The 22143-nt window shown below is 42.8% G+C and overlaps 1 protein-coding gene across 1 annotated transcript; it reads left to right on the plus strand.

Moving 5' to 3' along the window:
- Nucleotides 1–3284: 3284 nt before the first annotated feature.
- On the plus strand, nucleotides 3285–22033 carry LOC127578764 (small nuclear ribonucleoprotein-associated protein B'-like). Its single transcript, XM_052031199.1, is given in 9 exon segments — nucleotides 3285–3456; nucleotides 8547–8698; nucleotides 12736–12832; nucleotides 12834–12848; nucleotides 14163–14252; nucleotides 14255–14317; nucleotides 14943–15072; nucleotides 19080–19202; nucleotides 21752–22033. Coding segments are annotated over 9 exon segments (711 nt in total). The 5' UTR covers nucleotides 3285–3453; the 3' UTR covers nucleotides 21790–22033.
- Nucleotides 22034–22143: the final 110 nt, after the last annotated feature.

The raw sequence follows: 22143 nt of genomic DNA on the forward strand, positions 1-22143 counted from the left end.
CACAAATACCTGTTTCCTTCTACAGGTTAACAAAAAAGTGGACTCCACCGGATTATTCCAAAAATCCATACGTGGATTGTAGTGACAGACACAGTCATTGGTTTTCATCCATCGATACAGAGACCAGCAGGCTGCGCGCTCTCTCGCTCGCTCTCTCTCTCACTCCTCCAAAAACGTCATCACGTCCTCATCACGCCACACACACACTACTGTACTATGTCTTAAAGGGACATTCACCAATAGTAACCTAATACGTAACAGTAGCCTTGGAAAAAGATGTAAATGTTGGCTTCTAGACTGGGATGGGGTATATTCTGCTCCCTGAGAACTGATAGGCGCCCTTCATTTGTGCTGGTGTATTCAATGACCTTGAATAAATTTAACATACAAGATAAAGGCAGAAGCACAAGGTCATAATCAACCATGTAGAAAGCCTGCAGTTTACTATCCCACTACCAGATTGAGGTTTCAAAGACAGTGCTGTGATAGCAGCAGATTTTTTCCTTTATTAGATTTATAACTAATTATAAATAGAAATCATAATGCATTTTAACAACACTTTCAGTCACACATGTGCAGTATAAGGACATCCAGGTCTCTGAACATTTCCCATTCCCTCGCCATTTAAAAAAATACTCAACAATACTCAACGTGTAGTTCATTCCTACTGAAGAAGATAAACTCATATTTTTCCACAATGTACGACATCTGCCATGATTTTTCCACTCACTTAACAAAGTATTTGTTTAATTTCTCTCTTTTTTATTTCCCCTTTTATAAATTCTCCTCATAATTGAACTGCCTTTACTAAGTCTTTTCCTTGTTACATCCCTATAGAAACTCTTACAATATTATGTTTCTTGCTAGTTTTGTCTCATTTTACTTTCTCTTTATTGATTTCTTTCATCAGTTGCTGATTTCTAGAATGTTCCCAATCCTCAGACTTTTTTTTTGTTCTGGCAACTTAATAAGCCTTTTTTTTAGATTTAGTACTATCTTTCATTTTTCCTGTAATCCATGGTTGGACCATTTTTCCTGTTGTGATTTTGTGCCACCCTCTACGAGGTATGTCAGAGGTTTGATGTTATACATATTCTCTACTTGCCTGGATAAATGCAGCACCAAGAAGCTTGATGCCGTCCAGGACAAAGCAGCCCATGTCATCAGTACTTCATTCACCACCCTACAGATGTGTTCCCTGCACCACTGGCTATAGTCTGCACCATTTAAGCTACGTTACTCCAATAGTACACCACTGCCACTCAACCCATGCCTTTCCCACCAAAAAAGATGTGTAGAAAGCCTGCAGTTTAGTATCCCACTACCAGATCAAGGTTTCAAAGCTAGTGCTGTGACAGCAGTAGATTTTTTTCCTTTATTGGATTTATAACTAAGTATGATTAGAAATCATAATGCATTTGAGCAAGGCTTTTGGTCACATGTGTATAAGGACCTCCAGGTCCCTTTGAATATTTCCCATTCCCTCACCATTTAAAAAAAATACTCAACATGTGTTTTAGTATGTTCTCCAGAAGGAATGCAGGGGTGTTTAAGAATGGGTATTGCTGATCTTGCCAGTGATGCCCAGATTCTGAAAGATGAAATGCAAAAACAAAGCTTTGTTGCACAATGCATTCTTCTATTTAAATTTTTAAAAATATTTTGGGTTAATTTTGGTCAGTTACGTTCAGTCATTTTTCAAAGAGGAAAGACTAAAGGTGCCATTTTATGTTTACATCTTTTGCTCATGATCTTTTATCTCACAATTAGTTACCCAATGAATACCTTGTTCACTGAAGAAAATCAGAAGGCCCTAGAGCTCAGCTTTGCCATGACAACCTCATCCTCCAACAACAGTTTAATTTGATTATCATATTCTTAGGCAGTCCTTCAGAATGGAGGATGACTTATTTGCACTCTGGTTTTGTGGTGACTCATGAAGCCAATGTAGGAACCAGATTTTCCCAGATGTGGCAGTTAGTGCCTGGCAGGGTGGGTGGGTCGTTTGTGAGGCTTTGCACTCCTTCTGTCACTTGTGCAGTGCCACTGATGCATAACCTTGGGGTTCTTGATACCATTCCAAATGCTGCTTGAGTGGTTATGAGCCAGCACTTCTCAAGAGTCAGTTGGATTGCTGAATTTGTTTAAGGAGGGTTTTGGCACATTCTTGAATATATTCACCTGATAATCTCTTCCCATAATAGAGCTCAGAATAGTGTTTGTTTCTGTTTGTAATGTGATCTATTTCAGGTTTGCAGTTCAGAAAATATTCACTAGGATAATCCTGAGGAAAGTTTAAATGGGTTGGGAATTTAATATTGGAGTTTAGAAGAATGAGAGATGATCTCAATGAAACACATAAGATTATTGAGCAAAATCCAAACTGCTGGAGGAACTCCGGGTCGAGCAGCATCTGGTGTTAGGAAGGAATTGCTGATGTTTCGGGTTGAGACTCCGCGTCAGGACTGGGTCTCCATACAAGAATATTAGCAGGCTCGACAGGGTAAAGGCCGAGAGGATATTCCCTCTCATGAGATAGCCGAGAACCAGAAAGCATGGTCTCAGAATGAGGGATACCCATTCATGATTGGGATGTGGAAGGATATCTTCTCTGAGGGTTGTGAGTCTTTGGAACCCCTTGACACAGGGAGCTGTGGGGGCAGAATCATTGTGCATATTCAGGGGTGGGATCAGTAAGGGAATCAGGACTTATGTGGGAAGGGCAGGACAGTGGACTTGGGGAGTGTCAGGTGAGCCATATTGAATGGCAGAGCGGACTTCGACGGGCTGAATGGCCTCCTCCGCCATCTTATGGTTTTGTCTTTCGGGGATCTGAAAGGATGGGGCCTGCTGCTTCCCTGCTGCCATTAAAACTGGCTCCGTCAAAGATGCAGCTCCTCCATCGCCGCCCTGAGCTTCGGCCGCCGGGACCCCGGCCGCCCCGGACTCCCGCCCGGCTCCGGTCCTCCCGCTCCGGTCCTCCGGCTCCGCCCCCCCGCCGGACTCCCGCCCGGCTCCGGTCCTCCCGCTCCGGTCCTCCGGCTCCGCCCCCCCCCCCGCCGGACTCCCGCCCGGCTCCGCCCCCACGGACTCCCGCCCGGCTCCGGTCCTCCGGCTCCGCCCCCACGGACTCCCGCCCGGCTCCGGTCCTCCGGCTCCGCCCCCCCCCGCCGGACTCCCGCCCGGCTCCGGTCCTCCGGCTCCGCCCCCACGGACTCCCGCCCGGCTCCGGTCCTCCGGCTCCGCCCCCACGGACTCCCGCCCGGCTCCGGTCCTCCGGCTCCCGCTCGCCAGTATCCCAGGCTGCTCCGCGCCCAGAGCAGTTGGGAATCGCCGCCACCGCGCACGCGCAGGCTTCCGCTCTCGGCGCCTGCGGCCGTTCGCAGTAATTTTTTTGCCCCTTCTCTTCCTCTCCGCAATCCGTCGGGTTGTGCGCCCATCTCGCCCGCAATCATGGTAAGGAGGCTCGATACCCCGCCCTGGGTCCCCGATGGACGGTGCCGGGCTTGTATTTCGCACGCAGCTGGCGAAGTTAGTCGGTTTCAGAGTTGGCGCCAGCCTGCGGCCTGGTGCCCGGGCTCCTGGAGCGGATGGGGGGGAGGGAATGGGGGTGAAGGGGGTGGGGGGAGAGAGAGAGAGAGGGGTGGGGGTGGTGAAGGAGGGGAGAGAGAGGGGTGGAGGTGGAGAAGGGGGGACGGAGAGGGGTGGGGGTGGTGAAGGGGGGAGGGAGAGGGGTGGGGGTGGTGAAGGGGGGAGGGAGAGGGGTGGGGGTGGTGAAGGGGGAGGGAGAGGGGTGGGGGTGGTGAAGGGGGAGGGAGAGGGGTGGGGGTGGAGAAGGGGGAGGGTGGGGGTGGAGAAGGGGGAGGGAGGGGGTGGGGGAGGGAGAGGGGCTGTAAGTGGGTGGAGCCTGCAAGTAGGGGGACCTTGCTGTCTGACGCTGGTGGGGCCGCGGGGAGAGTGATCCGGTGGCTCCGAAGGTTCAGTCTCTCCCGGCCCGAGACATTGGAATTGTACACCATTTGCACCTGCTCAGGATAGCAGTTACACACTGAGGAGAGGCTCCAGAGACACCTTAGTCCCTCAGCTTTACATAAGAGTCATAAAGGGATGTACAGCATGGATCTGGTCCATGCCGACCAAAATTCCCATCTAAGCTAGTCGCATTTGCCGCTTTTGGCCCATATCCTTCTAAACCTTTCCTATCCATGTACCTGTCCCGAGTACCTTTTAAATGTTGTTAATGTGCCAGAGTCAATCACTTCCTTTGGCAGTTTATTCTATGTACTGACCACCCTCTGGGTTAAAAATTTGCCTCTCAGGTTCCTATTAAATCCCTCCCCTCTTACCTTAAACCAGTGCCTTAGTTCTTGATTCCCCAACCCTGGGGAAAAGACTGTGCGCATTCACCCTGTCGCTGCTCCTCATGGTTTTATACACCTCCATAACATCACCCTGCATTTTCCTACACTCCAGTGAAAAAAGTCCCAACCTGCTCATTCTCTCTCAATAACTCAATCCCTCTAGTCCTGGCAACATCCTCGTAAATCTCCTCTGTACTCTTTCTAGCTTAATGGTATTTTTCCTATGGGAGGGTGACCAAAACTGAACACAATATTCCAAATGAGCCCTCAACAACACCTTGTACAACTGCAACATAACATCCCAACCTCTATACTCAGTGCCCTGGCTAATGCAGGCCGGTGTGCCAAAACCCCTTCTTCACTACCCAGTCTACCTGCGAAGCTACTTTCAGAGAACCATGTATTTGTACTCCTAGGTCTCTGTTCTACGACACTTCCCAGGGCCCTACTCCTGACTGTGAACATCCTATCCTGATTTGTCTTCCCAAAATGCAACACCTTGCACTTACCTGAATCAAAACTCCATTTGCCATTCCTCAGCTCACTTACCCAGCTGATCAAGATCTCTCTGTAAATCCTGATAACTTTCTTCACTGTCAACAATACCACCTATTTTTGTGTCATCTGCAAGCTTACTAACCATGCCTCGTACATTCTCATCCAAATCATTGTTATAGATGACAAATAATGGGCCTAGTACCAACCCCTGGGGAATACCACTTCTCACGGCCTCCAGTCAGAGAAACAACCTTCCACCATCACCCTCTGCTTCCTACTGTCAAGCCAATTGTGTATTCAGTTAGCCAGCTCTCCCTGGATCCCATGCGATCTAACTCGATGAACGTTGTTACAAGAGGCATTACTGTTCAGACTGAACTTCTGGTTAATTGTTCTTCTCATTTTCACACATCTCCGTATTTGATATTGATAGCCAACTGGCAGTGTTCTTATTCTCATCATTGTAGTTGTGAGGGGGAAATGATCAGGCCTGGGGCTTCTTCCATGTGCAGAAAGCAAATGCATTTGGCTGAGATGTTTCTGGATCTAGAGAACAGAATAAGGGTCAACTAAAACCCATGATCTATTCAATAAAAAAAAACATGCAAAGTGCTTTTATTGTACGGAGCAAAAATTGGTGGCGGCTAATTTTAGTTAATTTTCTGCATTGGAAGAGCTTTTTTATTTTTTAACTTTACATTCAACAAAATACACATTAAGGTATTTTACATTATTTTTGAATAAGTTGAGAGTGAAGGGAAACCTAATTTTCTGAACTAAAGATTGTCTTTAAGTTGTGATGGATTTTTACCTCTCATAGTTTTGCTTGTGTAAATTAAAGTCCTGCATGCTGGAGTTCTCTTATTTTTGCTAATAAAATGTTTTAACCCACTTCCCAAACATTAATGGAAAGCTGTCTTCGTAGTGGTTAGTTTAGTGGGTGTTTTGGCGTACTATATTTGGCTGTTCCTTCATAGGGAGAGAATTGAAACTGCCTGAACAGAACTGATGAAGGGTCTCGACCTGAAATGTTGACTGTTTATTTCCCTCATGGATGCTGCCTGACCTGCTGAGTTCCTCCTGCATTTTGTGGGTGTTAACCTATCTTGGTATGGGTGGCCTAGAGGGAAAAGGTTGAAGTCAGAATATGCAAAGGTTGGAAATAAATATAAAAGGAGTCTGCCTCTGTATAAATCTATGTAGCTGCATGTGAGAGCAAGGTGACTAAAAGCGATGGCTATTGTAACAATCACAAATGCTACTTAAAGGGACTAAACAGGACACTATGGTACAGAGTTTCCAGATGAGAAAGTAAGGAAGAGTTGTAAAAGGGGGCTGTGGCAGCATTGATTAAGTTACAATAGGGGTATTCATAGAATCATAGAACAGTACAGCACAATACAGGCCCTTCAGCCCACAATGTTGTGCCAACCTTTAAACCTCCCCTAAGACTATCTAACCCCTTCCTCCCACATATCCTTCTATTTTAAATTCCTCCATATGCTTATCCAGCAATCTCTTGAATTTGACCAATGTACCTGCCTCCACCACCACCCCAGGCAGCGCATTCCATGCCCCAACCACTCTCTGGGTAAAAAAACCTTCCTCTGATATCTTCCTTGAACTTCCCACCCATTACTTTAAAGCCGTGCCCTCTTGTACTGAGCATTGGTGCCCTGGGAAAGAGGTGCTGGCTGTCTACTCTATCTATTCCTCTTAATATTTTGTACACCTCTATCATGTCTCCTCTCATCGTCCTCCTCTCCAAAGAGTAAAGCCCTAGCTCCATTAGTCTCTCCTCATAATGCATACTCTCCAGACCAGGAAGCTTCCTGGTAAATCTCCTCTGCACCCTTTCCAATGCTTCCACATCCTTCCTATAATGAGGCAAACAGAACTGGACACAGTACTCTAAGTGTGGTCTAACCAAAGTTTTGTAGAGCTGCATCATTACCTCGCGGCTCTTAAATTCGATCCCACGACTTACGAATGCTTACATTCCCATAAGCTTTCTTAACTACCCTATCCACCTGTGAGGCAACTTTCAGGGATCTGTGGATATGAACCCCCAGATCCCTATGCTCCTCCACACTGCCCAGAATCCTGCTATTAACTTTGTACTCCACCTTGGAGTTAGTCCTTCCAAAGTGTACCACCTCACACTTGTCCAGATTGAACTCCATCTGCCACTTCTCAGCCCAGTTCTGCATCCTATCAATATCCCTCTGCAATCTTTGACAATCCTCTACACTATCCACAACACCACCGACCTTTGTGTCATCTGCAAACTTGCCAACCCACCCTTCTACCCCCTCATCCATTGTGTTAGAAAGATCATCAAAGGAAGACTATTTGGATTGCACCATGGAACAAAAATGGGACACTCACACTGTTGGGTTTGAACTATAGACCTTCAGTATTTGGAGGAGAATAAAAGAGTAAATTTGTAAGCATTAGCTTAGTAAAGGGGATGTTTTCAATTATCCTAATATTGATAGTTCAGAATCAGATTTATTATCACTGAAGTAGATGACGTGAAATTGTTAATAGAAAAGTTAGTAGAAAACTAGAAAAAAATAAACCAAGCTTAAAGATGCAGAGAAAAGGAGAATAAACCAAAGGGGTCTGAATAGGATGGAAGCCAGGCCTGAATAATTGATAAAAGGTACAGTAATAAATAGAAGAAAAAAACATGGCCCAGATGTCTACATGGGAATGACAGAATTTTATTGTGAAACAGTGGAACGCAATATTGTGTGAGGAACTATAATGTGGCTAGTCAAAGAGTGAAATGGCCTTCTTTGTAATGTTGTCAGAAAGGGGAATTAAACTGATGGATGGTTGGAAGTTTGCAGATCAAATGGAGATATTCCACAAAATGATCACCCTATCTTGTGCAATCACCACAATATTATTAGCAGCAAGTATAGAGTATTGGATTGTAAGAAATATGAGTAAATTGCTGTGTACCGTTTTGCTCTTTGACACTGTGCCGCATGAATGTGAACAGCTTGCAGCTGAAGAGTGTAGGTAGAGAGGGGAGCTGTTTGGTGTGGGAGGTAATGTTGAAGGGGGTGGGACCTTTATTGGAATGTAGCTAAGAAAGAGAATATAGGCAGGAGTATGCATGCATGCTTATTTAGTCATTGAAACTTTGAAGGACAAGCAGCTGACTCAAGGAGCAATTGGGAAAGAAATGGGAAGTCCTGTCGTAGTCAAATGTAGTTGAGTCTTGAGAAGGCACTGAGCTGTTGTTTTTGATCCTGATGCAGAAGTGTTCAAGAATCCTGGCCTACACAGATCTAATTAGCATTTGTGTAAATGGAAGCTGTTTTGTGCAAAAAAAAGTTTGTAATTTTAAGTAATTGTAATTTAACTTTCAAGCCTGGGAATTGAACTGCCAAAATATGGCAGGATCGATTATAAAAACTTGCATTTATAACACAATCTGTATTACTTTGTTTTTTGAAGTTATTCTGGTCAAGGATTGTTGGTTTGAATATTAATGGCTGTCATTGTTCTTGAGCTAAATGTGAATCAAGACAATACTGGTCAGTGCTGATCAGTACTGGTCAGTGCTGATCAGTTTTTGAGTCTCCCAAACTGGTAAAGAGAAATCAAGTACGGCTGTAGTGAAGTTCATTTGGGGGGTGACCATTTGGTGCAATGACTTTCTTCTCTCAACAGACGGTGGGTAAGAGCAGTAAGATGCTTCAGCATATCGACTACAGAATGAGGTGCATCCTTCAGGATGGGCGCATCTTCATCGGAACCTTCAAAGCGTTCGACAAACACATGAACCTTATTCTATGTGATTGTGATGAGTTCAGGAAGATCAAGTAAGAAGCTTAAAAATAGATTCCTTTATGGATAGGAAGAATATTTGTTCTGCTTTTGTTATTGCATTATGTTATTTTGAGAGACATCTTTCTGATTATATATCATGAAGATAGAGTCACAGAGTTATACAGCATGGAAACAGGCCCTTCACCCCAACTCGTCGATGTTGACCAAGGTGTCTTCCTAAGCTAGTCCCACTTGCTTGCATTTGGCCCATATCCCTCTAAACCTTTTCTATCTACGTACCTGTCCAAATGTCCTATTATACTCATCTCTACCACTTCCTCTGGCAGCTTGTTCCATATACCTACCGCCCTCTGTGTGAAAAGCTTGCCTCTCAGGTCCCCTTTAAGTCTTTCCCCTCTCACCTTAAACTGATGCTCTCCAGTTCCCCTACCCTGGGAAAAGACTGTGACAATCCATCTTGTCTGTGACTGACCCTCATGCCCATAAGGCATTGTACACTCCAGGTAGCTTGCTAACATCGTGTTTCTTGTACAAGGCCACCCAGATCTTTCTGAACATCAGCATTTAATAGAATCATTCCATTCAAACAGTCCTGCTCTTTTGTTGTTGTCCAGAAATGGATCATCTTGTGCTTCCCCATATTATGCTCCATTTGCTATATTTTGTTCTTACTCGCTTAACCTGTCCATTACCTTCTTGCCAACCTTTGTACCATCAGCATATTTGGATACATTTGACTTGATTTCTTCATCCAAATTGTTTTAAATGGATAAGGACCTCTGCTACCCCATTGGTTAAGCTTGCCGACCTGAAGATAACCCCCTTATCCCCACTCTTATTTTCTATCTGTTAATCAATCTTCTAACCAAACTAATATGTTAATACCTTAAGCCCGTACCTTGTGCAATAACATTTTATTTGACATTTTCTCAGTGTAGTTTGGAAATTCAAATATACTATATGCATTGGCTTCTATTGATTTTGCTAGTTATATTCTAAAGATCAGTGATAAGTGTATCAAATTCCATAAATCATGTCTACTGCCTAATTGTACTATGATTTTTTAAGTGTCCTTTTAAAGGATTGAACCATTAACAGATACTTAACTAATTGGTCTTAGTTCTGCTTTCTCTCTCTCTCCCTTCTTTCTTGAATTACTTTTACTATTTTCCAAATCCAAGGTCTAGAGAGATTTCCATCCACTCTCTACAGCCAACTCGTTTCGAACCCTAGATGCAGCTATCAATTCTGGGGATTTATCTTGAGTCCCATTTAATTTGCCTAGTACTTTCCCAAGATTGCTTTAAGTGCCATCCCATCTTGGTGGTTGAGTTTATTCAATACTGAGGTATATTTCTGGGCATTATGGGAGTTGGGTTTGATGCGGACAGAAAAGACAAAATAGCCATTATCTGAACCATACTGCAGCTTTGGTCTATGCTTGTGTTTCAACTTCATCTTTGAATTCAGACCTACCCTTCTCTGATGTCTCTTCCCACATGAAATCACCAGGTCACATTCTTAGGAACTCCCTCGCCAACTTGTGTGCTTGCTACTTGCTTTGTTGCAGTTGGAGAGATCATTTTCTTGTTTCTACCCCCCCTCCCCCATTTCTCCCATTATTTGTCCTACCCTTACATTTTTCAGTAACTAGTCCCAGGGACAAAAAGACTTATCCAATTCACCAGAAACTGTGCTTTCTGAATCCCAATTACCTCGTCTTTGACAGCTTACTACACAATTTCTACAGTTACTGCTTTGCTTAACCAATCTCTGGTTGCTTGACCAGATGTGGCTAGTTGCTGCCTTATCCATTCACCATGAACTCAGTCTGGACCATAGAGGCCCTGCTGTGTGGGACACATGGACTCTGCTATTGTCTGCCAGAACTGCTCATTATTCCAGCCCAGAGATAAAACAGTTTTTTTTCTCTTAGTGCAAGCTGCCAACTTATATTCCCCCCTCTTTATCTCCTTGGCTCCCATTAAGTGTGAGGATGCTTGTCACTAAGATTGGACTAATTTTGATCAGAAGCCTCTGTCTCTTCTCCTCCCCTCACCCACCTCCAGCCAGAACTTGCATTTAGTTTTTCTCCCTATTCCCCTTGTGCTTCCCAAACTTGTCTTTTCAAATACTCCTACATTTCTCAACCTCTGGCATTATCACCTGAAAATATTGTCATTTCTATGCCAATGTTAACTGCGCCCATCTTCTAACCACTGATCTTCCAGTGTCTAAATTGCTACACTGCTTGTGCAAAACCCAATAATTTGAAGGGCATAAATTTCTTCCAGCTGAGCAATTCATCCCCAACCATAGATTCCATTCCATGGTCACTGACTCAATTTCTGGCAACTGTGGAAATGGAACCAGACATCTTTCTATCTTCGGGGCCACATTTGACCCTGAGGTGAGCTTTATCTGTATCCATGCCTATTTCTATCTCTATAACCTTACTAAATTACTCTCTCTGCCTCCATGTCATTGTTGCTTCTGACAATTTGAATGGACTTCTGGCCAGTCTCCCTTATTCTATCCTCCATAAGCTTGTCATCTTCAACTTTACAGCTTATGTCCAAACTTGCACTAAGCCTCGTTTAACCATTACTTCTGTTTCCTTATCTACACTGGCTCCAGTTAAGCAATGACTTTGTTTTTAGAATTCCCATTTCTTACTTTCAAATCTCTCATCCTTCCCCTTTCCTGTAATCTACAACCAAGATATATCACTGCTCTCACATTCTTTCAGCTGTTGTGGCCTTTAAGCTTATATAAAGTGTTTCTTGATGCTTCCAAAGACTGCTTTTTAAATAAGATTTGACAGCAAACTACTTTAGAAGATATTGTAAGAGATTTTTGTTCATAAAGGAAAGTGCTAACAAATCTCTCAGATCCTTGCACTCTGAAATTCCTAAATTTCTCTGGTTTTTTTGCCTCCTGGGGATGTTCCTTAACACCTACCTCTGTGACCAAATGCCCTAATACCTACTTGTGTGGCTTGGTGTCAAATTTTATTTGAAAGTCACCTACATCTTGGGATGCTTTTCAATGTTAAAGGCACTCTAGAAATCACGGGTTGATTTTGTTGATGTTGTTATTACAAAGGAGTACTTTTTCCCCTAATACTGCATAATTGTTCATCTTCTACCATTGTTTTAAGAAATCTGGTTGTTTTCCATTAGAGGCTGCTCTTCTAATGTACCTACCAGAAATGCCCTCCTTAAATGTAGATCCATTTTTATGTTTGTTGCATTTGCCACAAGGAAGTTATCCCTGGTAGTAATGTGATGTCGGATTACTTGTATTTAAATGACGTAGTTCTAAACTAATGATTAAAATAAAGTTTGCCAGTTAGTGTCCTGTTATTTCACACCTAAAGCTTATGTGTATGTCTTCTAAAATTAGCCATGCCCGTAAAGGTATCTGTTGAGCTACAATGCCTAGTTGAAGCCAAGTGTGCAGGAGTGAGATATCTGCCCACGACTGTTAAACTAATGAGTTATCAGGTCAATGCCTTAGTATTAGAAGCAGTTTAAACAAAAAAAGCTCTTAGTCAAGACATAGTGCTTTTAAATTGCATTTCTCAAGCGAAGGTAGCAAAGTTCTTTCAGTCTGTCAGGTAGTTTCATTGTGGGCCTTCAACATCAATAATGAACTGGACAATGCACATGAGTAGATCTTATGTGTGCTTCATTAGTGATGGTCCCCTGAATCGAATGATTTTCTTGCATTTGCTCTCTGGGCCTCTGTATGAAAAAAGAGCATGTGTGATCTGCTGGAACTAGCCAAAATCGTGGAGCTGTACCCAAGGAGTCATCTTTGGTTTGGAGGTGTTTCCTGTGCCATCTGCAGCCTTCCTCCAGCATTGTTCTCAACACAAACCTTATACTTAAAGGGCATTCTCATTTCTGCACGTGCCTTATGGATTAGGATAGATTTGATTCTGATCAAAAGTAATTCAATGAAATTGAAGGCATGGTCTTGGTAGACTCAGATGAAGTGAGGAAATAGTTTAACTGTGAATCTGTAGGTTGCTGTGAAAAGTAATCCTTTTGCTTCCCCTACACAGGCCAAAGAACTCAAGCAGCCTGAGCGGGAGGAGAAGCGGGGTTCTTGGACTGGTCTTGCTTCGTGGTGAAACACTGGTTTCCATGACAGTGGAAGGACCCTCCTCCAAAAGACGCAAGTATCTTCATTCTAGCTGAGGCTCTGAGGATTGGATAATTCAATATAAATAAGAATTTTACCAATTTGCTACAGAAAATTGCCACTCTCAATTACATGTATATGTTATTATATTTACTGGCGTATAGGAGGTCTGCTACAAGTCGTGGGTTGTGCAAATGTTATTGTCTTTCAAAGAAATGTTGCAGAATATTTAAAGCCAAGGAAGATTGATAAGATACTGGGAGAGGGTAAGTACAAGTGGGATGTTACTGTCTAAATTGTTGGCGCATATGACCAAATTTTCACCTAAATATCTGTGGTTCAATTTTGAGTTGGCTGTTTGAATATAAGTGAAATTTATGACAAATCACATAGATTTTTCAGTGTATATCTTGCACAGTCCAAATGTCACTTGTACTGTTACCCACATAGATTTCTCAGTGGGTAACAATACAAGTGACATTTGACTGTGCAGATACACAGCACAGGTCTTAAGTTATTGAGCGAGATATTATTAGGGTCATTGTTAAGGAGTTTCAAATAACTTGTTTTGCAGTAATTCACTTGGCTTGTGGGTGATGTGTTTGTGATATAGTCTCTGTAAATTTGAAGTGACCAGTGTGGAAGATGTTAATAAAAGAAATTGGAGCAGGTGTAGACCATTCGGCTCTCTATAAACCCATTCTCCCCTTCCAGAAGATCACGCCTCACTGGCCAAAATACCTTGCCTGCCTAATCGTTGTATTCCGTAATTCTGCGGTCCAAAAAATCTCTTGAATACAGCTCTAAATGTATTTGATATTGAATACCTCTAGTATAGAAAATTTTGAAAGACTCAATAACATTTTGCATGTCATCTGTCTGAAAAGTGAACTTCTAAAGCATTTGCTACCATGATGTAGCTGCACCTCGATACAATCTGCATTTCCTCATCCGGGGTAATATTTTTTTAAAAGTCCCCGTTGCTGCCAGGATTAAGCAAACATAGTGAGTGATCATAGCCATTGCTAATATGAGTATAAGAGAAGTATTGTCTCGGTACACTGAGCCAGTTTATAGTGGTGAGAATGCCCCAGTGGATTGAGGTGGAAGTTGATGCAATCTGAGAATCAAATTGGGAGGAGGCAACAGCAGAAGTCTGTCCAGATTTATAACATTTTATGTTGGGACGTGTTAGGTACCATGCTCTTTTGCCCATTATGTGTACAACCTAAAATCTGTGGGGAGAGGAATTGGAGATAGCATTGAATATCAGTGGTTTTAGTCGATTGGATTGTACCTGTTCATTTGTTCGGATGTCTTGGATTACATGTGGTTTTCTAATTGCAGACTGGAATTGCTCGTGTGCCTCTTGCTGGCGCAGCCGGAGGTCCTGGTATTGGTCGGGCAGCAGGTCGTGGTGTCCCTGCTGGAGCACCAAATGCCCACAGGCTCCAGCTGGGTTGGCAGGTCCTGTCCGGGGAGTAGGAGGACCATCTCAGCAGGTGCGAATCTTTCTGACTGTTGTTCTCTGTCATTTATGTGCTGCAATGCTTTAATTTTCCTTGACTGGTCTGTACCCAGATATTATGATGCCAGAGTACATCACAGTAAACTGGTTATTTTACATGTTTGTAACTTCCGTATAAAAGAACTTGATTGACTGGTGCTGAGTGCAGTGACTTGTCTGCCCTGGCTGATTTTGATGGCAAAACTTATCCCTTAATTAGTTTTGTAAATCATTCTGTCCCTATAGCAACAATTATGCATTGTAATATACCCTTAATAGGGAATGTATTAATGTGCACTGACATCTATTGTTGCGAAATTATTTGCCCATTTAAATTTGTTGCAAATGTCTAAATAATAACTGCGTACAGGATCTGCCAGCACTTTTTACCGAGTGTTCTTGGTATATCTTGGCTCTTTCCATTGACTGGAAAATTTTCCACTGAGTAAGTTACTTATGCTGTAGGTACAAGTGCAGGAGTCTAAACCTTATGTGAATTAATCTCGTGATGTAAACAGCTGCAGAGATAGCTGTGCGTCACACATGGCAAACTTGGCGTGTTGTATTTACAGTAGTCAGACGTTGGTGTTTATTGATGTTGTTCATACTGATACAAATAGGTGATGACACCCCAAGCACGTGGAACCGTTGCAGCAGCCGCAGTTACGTCAAGTATCGCGGCAGCACCTCAGCAATATGCACCAGGCCGCGGAGGCCCCCCGCCAATGGGCCGAGGAGCACCCCCACCAGGTGAGAAACTTAACACATTGGCAGCAAGGTGATGCTGTAGTGGTATACACTGGAGCTTGCTAGAGGGTGCCAGGACAGTTGTTATACCGTAAACTGTCCTGTCAAACTACACCCCAGGGTCAAGTTGTCAACCTTCACTTCATTATTTCAGAATTTGTTTCTTTTCTACCTGTGGCAGGTGATATTATTGAACGATGGAAAAAATGTGAAGTCCAATGGATATAGTTTCTGAATAGTTTTATATGTTCAGCAAAATTGTAAAGTTGAAGTACAGGAAGTCCCCGACTTACGAACCGACCTTCATGGTTGGTTCGTAAGCGAGCCCGGCCCCCGATCCTACCACGGCAGCAGTACAACCCCGGGCCAAGTGCGCATGTGCGGCTGGGGAACCCCGGGCCAAGTGCGTACGTGTGGCTGGGGCCATGCGCGGCCGCGATCCCCGGCCCAATTGCGCATGCGCGGCCGCGATCCCTGGCTCAAGTGCGCATGCGCGGACACTGTTCCAAGTTACATACAAAATCAGGTTACGAACAGGCTCAAAAATGGAACTCATTCGTAACCCGGGGACTTCCTGTAATAACTTTGCACTGCTGCAGGAAATCTATTTGTTTCTGATGCAGTAACTCAACATTAAAAATGTTAGTTTAGTGCTTGAATTTATGATTGGTAGACCCTGTGGTAGGAAGGTCCATGTTAGGAGCTAAATGCTTAAAACTTTACATTCTTGCCCAATGATGTAGTTCTTTACTTTTCATAGAACATTGTGCCTTACTGATCTTGACGTCTGTTTGGAGCTGGATTTGCTGCTGATGTGTACTGTGAAACACAATAGGTCTCTGCTGTCTCGTGACTCCTGATCTTTGGGGCTCAGCTTTGCATGTTGCCCATTTGCATCAAGCAGCAAGCATGTTATGTGGCTGTTCCTATGCTCAGTATCAACAACTTATAGAAAGAAGCATAGAAAGTTTTTGAGACCATTCAGTCCATTGTGTCTGCCAGTAAAAAAGTTATGCAACTTAATCCCACCTTCCAGCACCAGGTCTGTGACCTGCAGGCCTCAGCTCTTCAGCAATACATCCCACTACTTTTTAAGTGTGAAATGGTTTCTTTCTTTACCGCCCTTCCACGTTGTGAGTTCCAGATTCCTGCCTCTCTGAGTTTTCCTCATCTCCCCTCAAAAACTCCCAAACCTGTTGAATCTATGCCTCCTGGTTTTGACCATTCAGCAAAGGGACATAGGCCCTCCCTATTTATTACAAGTAGGGTTTTGTAATTTTAGACATCTCATTTTTCTGCCCTCAACAATCTCTCTTCCCAAAAAACGGCTCAGCTTATCCAGTCTCTCCTCACTGCTACAGTTTTCTGGTCCAGCCATATCTCTGTATCCTTTCTAATGCAGTCACATTTCTCCTGTAACATGGTGATCAGAACTGTATGCAGTGCTCATGCTGCAGCATAACTAGTGCCACATTACTCCCTGCCTTGGCTAATAAAGGAAGGCATCCTGTTTGCCTTTTCCATTGCCTTAAGATCTGCTTTGCTATCTTTAAGAATATGTGGACATGCACTCCAAGGTCCCTCTGTTGCTCTGCACATCACAATACCTTCCCCTTATTCATATATTCACTTGCCGTATTGCATCTCCCAAATGTATTATCGCTCAGTACTCTGGATTAATTTCTATTTGCTACTCTTCTGCTGAACAGACCACCGTCATTGTCAACCACGTGGCTAATTTTTGTATCAACTGCAAATTTAATGCATCCTATTAAACAATCTTTAGGTCTGGAGCATTCAAAAGGCAATGGAACAAATACTGAGCCTTTTAGAACCCTGTTGCCTTAATCATGAAAACTCCTATCAACTATAACCTTTTGCTTCCTGCAATTATGTCAGTGTTAGCTCATTTCTCACTCTCTTTTGGGAATACTGAGCTTTTTTGATCAGTATTCTTGTGGGATCTTGTCAAAAACTGTATTAAATCCACAGATGATATTAAACACACTGCACTCATTGTCCTTTATTAGCCTCTCAAAAAGTTCAATCAAGTTAAGGAAAACTCATCTGACCAGTTAAGTTCATGTTGACTGTTCCTGACTAATCTGTTCCTTTCTAAATGAAGATTTAATTTGTTCCATAGATTATGTTCCAATTATTTGCTTGCATCAAAGTTAAACTAATGGGCGTGTAATATCTGAGTTTATCCTGTACTTGATTTGTATAGAATTGTATAAAATTAGCAGTTCTCCACTCCCCTGGCACTGTGTTGTTGGGGAGGATTGTAAAATGGTAGTCAAAGCCTCCATAATTTCCCTCTATGCAGTTTTTAACTGTTTGAGGATGTATTTTATCAGGTCCAACAATTTATCCTTTTTCAAAGATGATAAACCTCTTCATGCTTTTTCTTTTACACTATTTATCCCATTTGCTATGTCATATTTTCTGCATTAACATGGGCATCATTGCTTTCTTTTTGTCCACAGTTGTGAAATGTTCATTAAGAACCTCACCCGAGTCTATACAGGCTATCTTGTTGGTTCTAATACGCCCTGTTCTTAATCTTCCTGTTGCTTTTTATGTAATTACAAAATATCTTTAGATTTTCCTTGGTTTTATTTGCCAATATTTTTTCCATACGCTCTCTTTGGCTTCCTAATTTCCTTCTTAATGTCTATTGTATTAAGTTTTTGATCCGAAACAAGCTGCTTTTTGTTTTGCCATATCCTATCCACTATGCACTTCTTCACTGAGAGGACCATAGATCTGGCAATCCACATTTTAATTCAGGGAACGTGTTTATCCTAAGCACTTTGAATGCCTCCCATCTCTCTGCTACTGATTGATCTTCAAGTAGGTGTATACTATTCACTTCTGAATCACTTTTCAGTCTAGCGAAACAGCCCCTATCCCACGGTGATAAGACTATTGAACGGTTCCCTTATCCGATGAGATGGACTCTTGACCTCACAATCTACCTTGTTTGACATTGCATCTTATTGTCTACCTGGAATGCATTTCCCTGTGGCTGTGACACTTCACTCTGTACTGTTATTGTTTTTACCTGTACTACCTCAATGCACTCTGTACTAACTCAATGTATCTGCACTGTCAATTGTTTGTCAGTAACTTGGTTAAAATCTCTCTTCTCCCTTGGACCACTGCTGTCATTACCTCCATGTGTGTTCTTTAATTACCATAAAGCCTCTTTTGAATTTCCATCAGATCATTTCTCATGGCTGTGATTGTTGAACTATTATTGTCAGCCCCTCTTCTAATCCCCCCTCGCCATCTCATCTGTAAATTCTGTAACCCTGAATGTAATGCTTCCAGTTCTGCCTCTCTCCAGGCCATGTTTCCATATGAGTGAAAGTATCACATTTCTGTGAGTTTATCAATACCCCAAATTCGTCTGTCTTATTCACTATACTCCTTGCATTTAGGTATATACCATTTGGCAGGGTCAACTTCCATTCCATTCCTTTTCTAACCTTTATTTCCATTGCCTTACAAACTCGCTTTTCCTTCCTTGCATTTCTGGTTCCACTTCTCTTCTGAATCATTGGTCAGCTGCCCATCCATCACCTACTGAGCTAGGTTAAACCTTCTGAGGAAAACTACCTGTGAGGATGTTAATCCCAGGCAAGTCGTGGTGCAGTTTGTCTGATGTGTACAGATCCCAGCTTCCCTAGATGCCTCATTGCCCCAGGAATCCAGATCTCTCCCTCTGCCATGCATTTGTCTGCATTATACTCACTGATGTATGGCAATGCAAGTAATTCTGCTTCTAAATCACCTTTTAACTCAAAATCTACTTCAGGGCCTCGTCCCTTTCCCCACCTATGTGATCTAAAATTTTTGACTGTTCACCCTCTCTCGCCAAAATCCCAAGTCTTGTACTGTGTAAGTGATACTCCATGGAACTGCACTCTGTGCCATTTACTAGGAAGAGGAGATTGACTCAGTTCACGTGCTTGAGTTCTCCACTGTTGTATGTGATTGGTTTGCAGGTATGATGGGCCCTCCTCCTGGTATGAGGCCGCCTATGGGACCACCTATGGGAATGCCTCCTGGCCGAGGAGCACCAATGGGAATGCCACCAGGAATGAGACCACCACCACCAGGAATGAGAGGCAAGTTTGGGCTACTGTTTGGTAAGATTTGAAATTACTATCTATGGACTGGTAGAATGTATGGAAATTTATTCCCCAGAAGGCATCTCGTATAGCTGGTTATGGTACTAGGCAAGCAACTGGTCATAAATTCGAGTCCTTCTGCAGCGACTAGTGAGATAGAATTTGGCACCTGGTCATTTCTGGGCTAATGCCAGAAAATAACAGTGCAAACATAGTTTGTCATTAACATTGTTTAGAATTACGTGTCTTCTCTCCCACAATGTGATTAACTATCCTCATTCATGAGGCAACTTCTTTCTGAGCCAAACTTGATAAGCAGGCATACTGTAGGTGCCCATTTATGTTAGTTACAAATACTCCAGAAGTTGTGGAGACTGACTGGAGAGAGAGTTAAGAGCGTGCTTCAATAGCTGCCTGCACTACCAATCACTCTGAGATAACACGATGGGTAGTAAATACACCCATGTCTATGTCACATTATACATACCGTCTCTTTCAGAGGCTCGTCTCCCATCCGAGTTCATTGTTTTTTGTCATAATCTGTCTCTTAAACAATGCTGAGGGTTGAAGTTCTGCCCCTTTAATTTTCTTTTCTAACAAATGCCTTTTTATGGATAATCAGTAGAACAGACAGAACCATAGACATGGTTGGGAGGAGCTAGCCAAACATATCAAAAAAGAAATAGAATGGAGAGCTGTGCTATGCTGAATTTGTAATTATATTGGAGATGCATTGATGACAACTGGTGAAAGTATTCAAATTCTTAATTGGAAAAACAATACAAAATACTTTGCACTGTATGCCACCCATCAGGACCCAAGGTCTCTGTCAGAACAGGGAGTCCCAGGCTCGGGAAACATTAGTCCTTGGGTCTCTACAATCCAGATTCCGGTGCTATTCCAGGGTGCAGTGTGGAGTTAAATCTGGTTTCCAAGACCTATCTGCCTCCTCTTCCCTCTATGGAGGTCTGATCCTTTTGTCATGTTGTAGCTGGGCTATGGTTGCCTCCATTTTCCACTGCATTTGTGTAGCATCCTAGTTATTGGAACTGAGCCAGAGGAGTGTGGATTTGATTGATCCCGACAGTTTATACAAGCAGGTGGGTCTCATAACTAGGTCTCGTCACTTTAAGGGATTTTGGTGACTTAATCTGGACCTTTTCGTTTTTCTTATTACCATAGTAATGGCCATCCCTGGATGCCATTGTGTGTCTTGAGGTGGACCTGTTTATCTCATCTCACTACAGCTGGCTACTGTCTCGTTGCTTCCAATTTATTTGGCCTCTGAGACCCTGGGTCTTAGTAAAGTAAGCTAACTCTCCCATGTATTACTGCTACTCAGTGAAGCAGTGAGGATGTTACATTGGGGTATTGTCCCTAGATAGTCTCTTATAATCTTATATACATTGATCAGGCCACTCCTCAGCCTCAGGAAAAACATATCCAAACGATCTCTCTCCCTAACTAAAACCCTCCAAACCAAGCAACATCCTGGTGAATCTCCTCTGTGCTTTCAGTTCAACTGCATCCTTCCTTTAGTGTGGTGACAAGAACTGCACGCAAAATTCTTTATTACCATGGTAACGGCAGGTCCTTCTGCTTGCCATTGAGGCTCTGAATGCTGAATTGGAGTCTAATCAGTGTTTTATAGAATTCCAAGATAACGTCCCAACTTTAATATTCTCTACCCTCACCCATAACAGCAAGCATGTCATATGCTGTCTTCACCACCCTATCTACCTGTATTTTCACTTTTGGGGAACTGTCAACTTGAACCCCAGGTCTGGCTATTTATTAATAATCCTTAGCACCCAATTTTGAATGCAGTTAGCCAACTCGCTTTGGATCCTATGTGCCTTAACCTTCTGGACCAGCCTACCATGCGGGGCCTGTCAAATGCCTTATCCTATTTAGATAATGGCGCATTTAGATGATACCGTCCTGCCTTCATCAAACTTTTTAGTTACCTCCTCAAAAAAACTATCAAATTAGCAAATCAGGATATCCCCCCACTCAGAGCCATGCTGATCAGCCCCTGCCTTTCCAGATGTACATGAATCCTATCCCTTCAAATTTTCTCCAGTAATTTCACTGTCACTGGTGTAAGTCTCACCAACCTTATTCCTGTTATCCTCCTCAAAGAAACAGCATTAGATATCCTCCAGTTTTCTGGTACTTCACCTGTGGCTAACAAAGATGCAAACATTTCTTTTGGGGCTCCAGCTCTCTCCTCCCTAGCAACCTGGGATAGACCCAGAGGATTGATTAATCCTATGCGATCCATAACATTTCACACCTCTGCCTTTGTAATATTGACATTTCCTGATTCAGAATCTTGTGATCAATCAGTCCTGAATACTCACTCCAATTATCGATCCCCATGCCTATATTTAACATTCTCAGAGAACTTGCACGGACTATTAACCATTGTTGGTTCAAACTGAAAACACTCTTTGTTCTTCAATTCTGAGGTGGTTATCTTTTTTAATTAAATACATGTATAAATCAGCTGCAGGATGGTCTAATGCAAGTCTGATCACTTTCAGGTCCTCCACCGCCCAGTATGCGTCCACCAAGGCCGTGAAAATGAAACCAGGACGATGTCATGGTTGACAAATTATACTCATCACATTTGTTCTTGAGGATGTGGTGTCCTGAGCAAAGACTTTTCCAGATCTTGCTGTTGTAACAGCTGGTGGTTGCAATGCAATCACTGAAATTTCTGGGACTTTTATTAGTAGAATGGCAAAACAGTAGCCCGGTTGGAATTTGTGTCTGATTTGTATTGTAATATTTTACATTTTTATTAAAATGTTTGAGTAAAGTGATGGTTGACATTCAGACTTTTCTTTGAGTCCCACCATTGATAATCGGAATATCCTCTGAGGACCATTGCAGTAAAACTTGTTTTTGTTTAACCATACACTGTCTGTGATAA

This window comes from Pristis pectinata, chromosome 16 (assembly GCF_009764475.1).
Source record: "Pristis pectinata isolate sPriPec2 chromosome 16, sPriPec2.1.pri, whole genome shotgun sequence".
NCBI lineage: Eukaryota > Metazoa > Chordata > Chondrichthyes > Rhinopristiformes > Pristidae > Pristis > Pristis pectinata.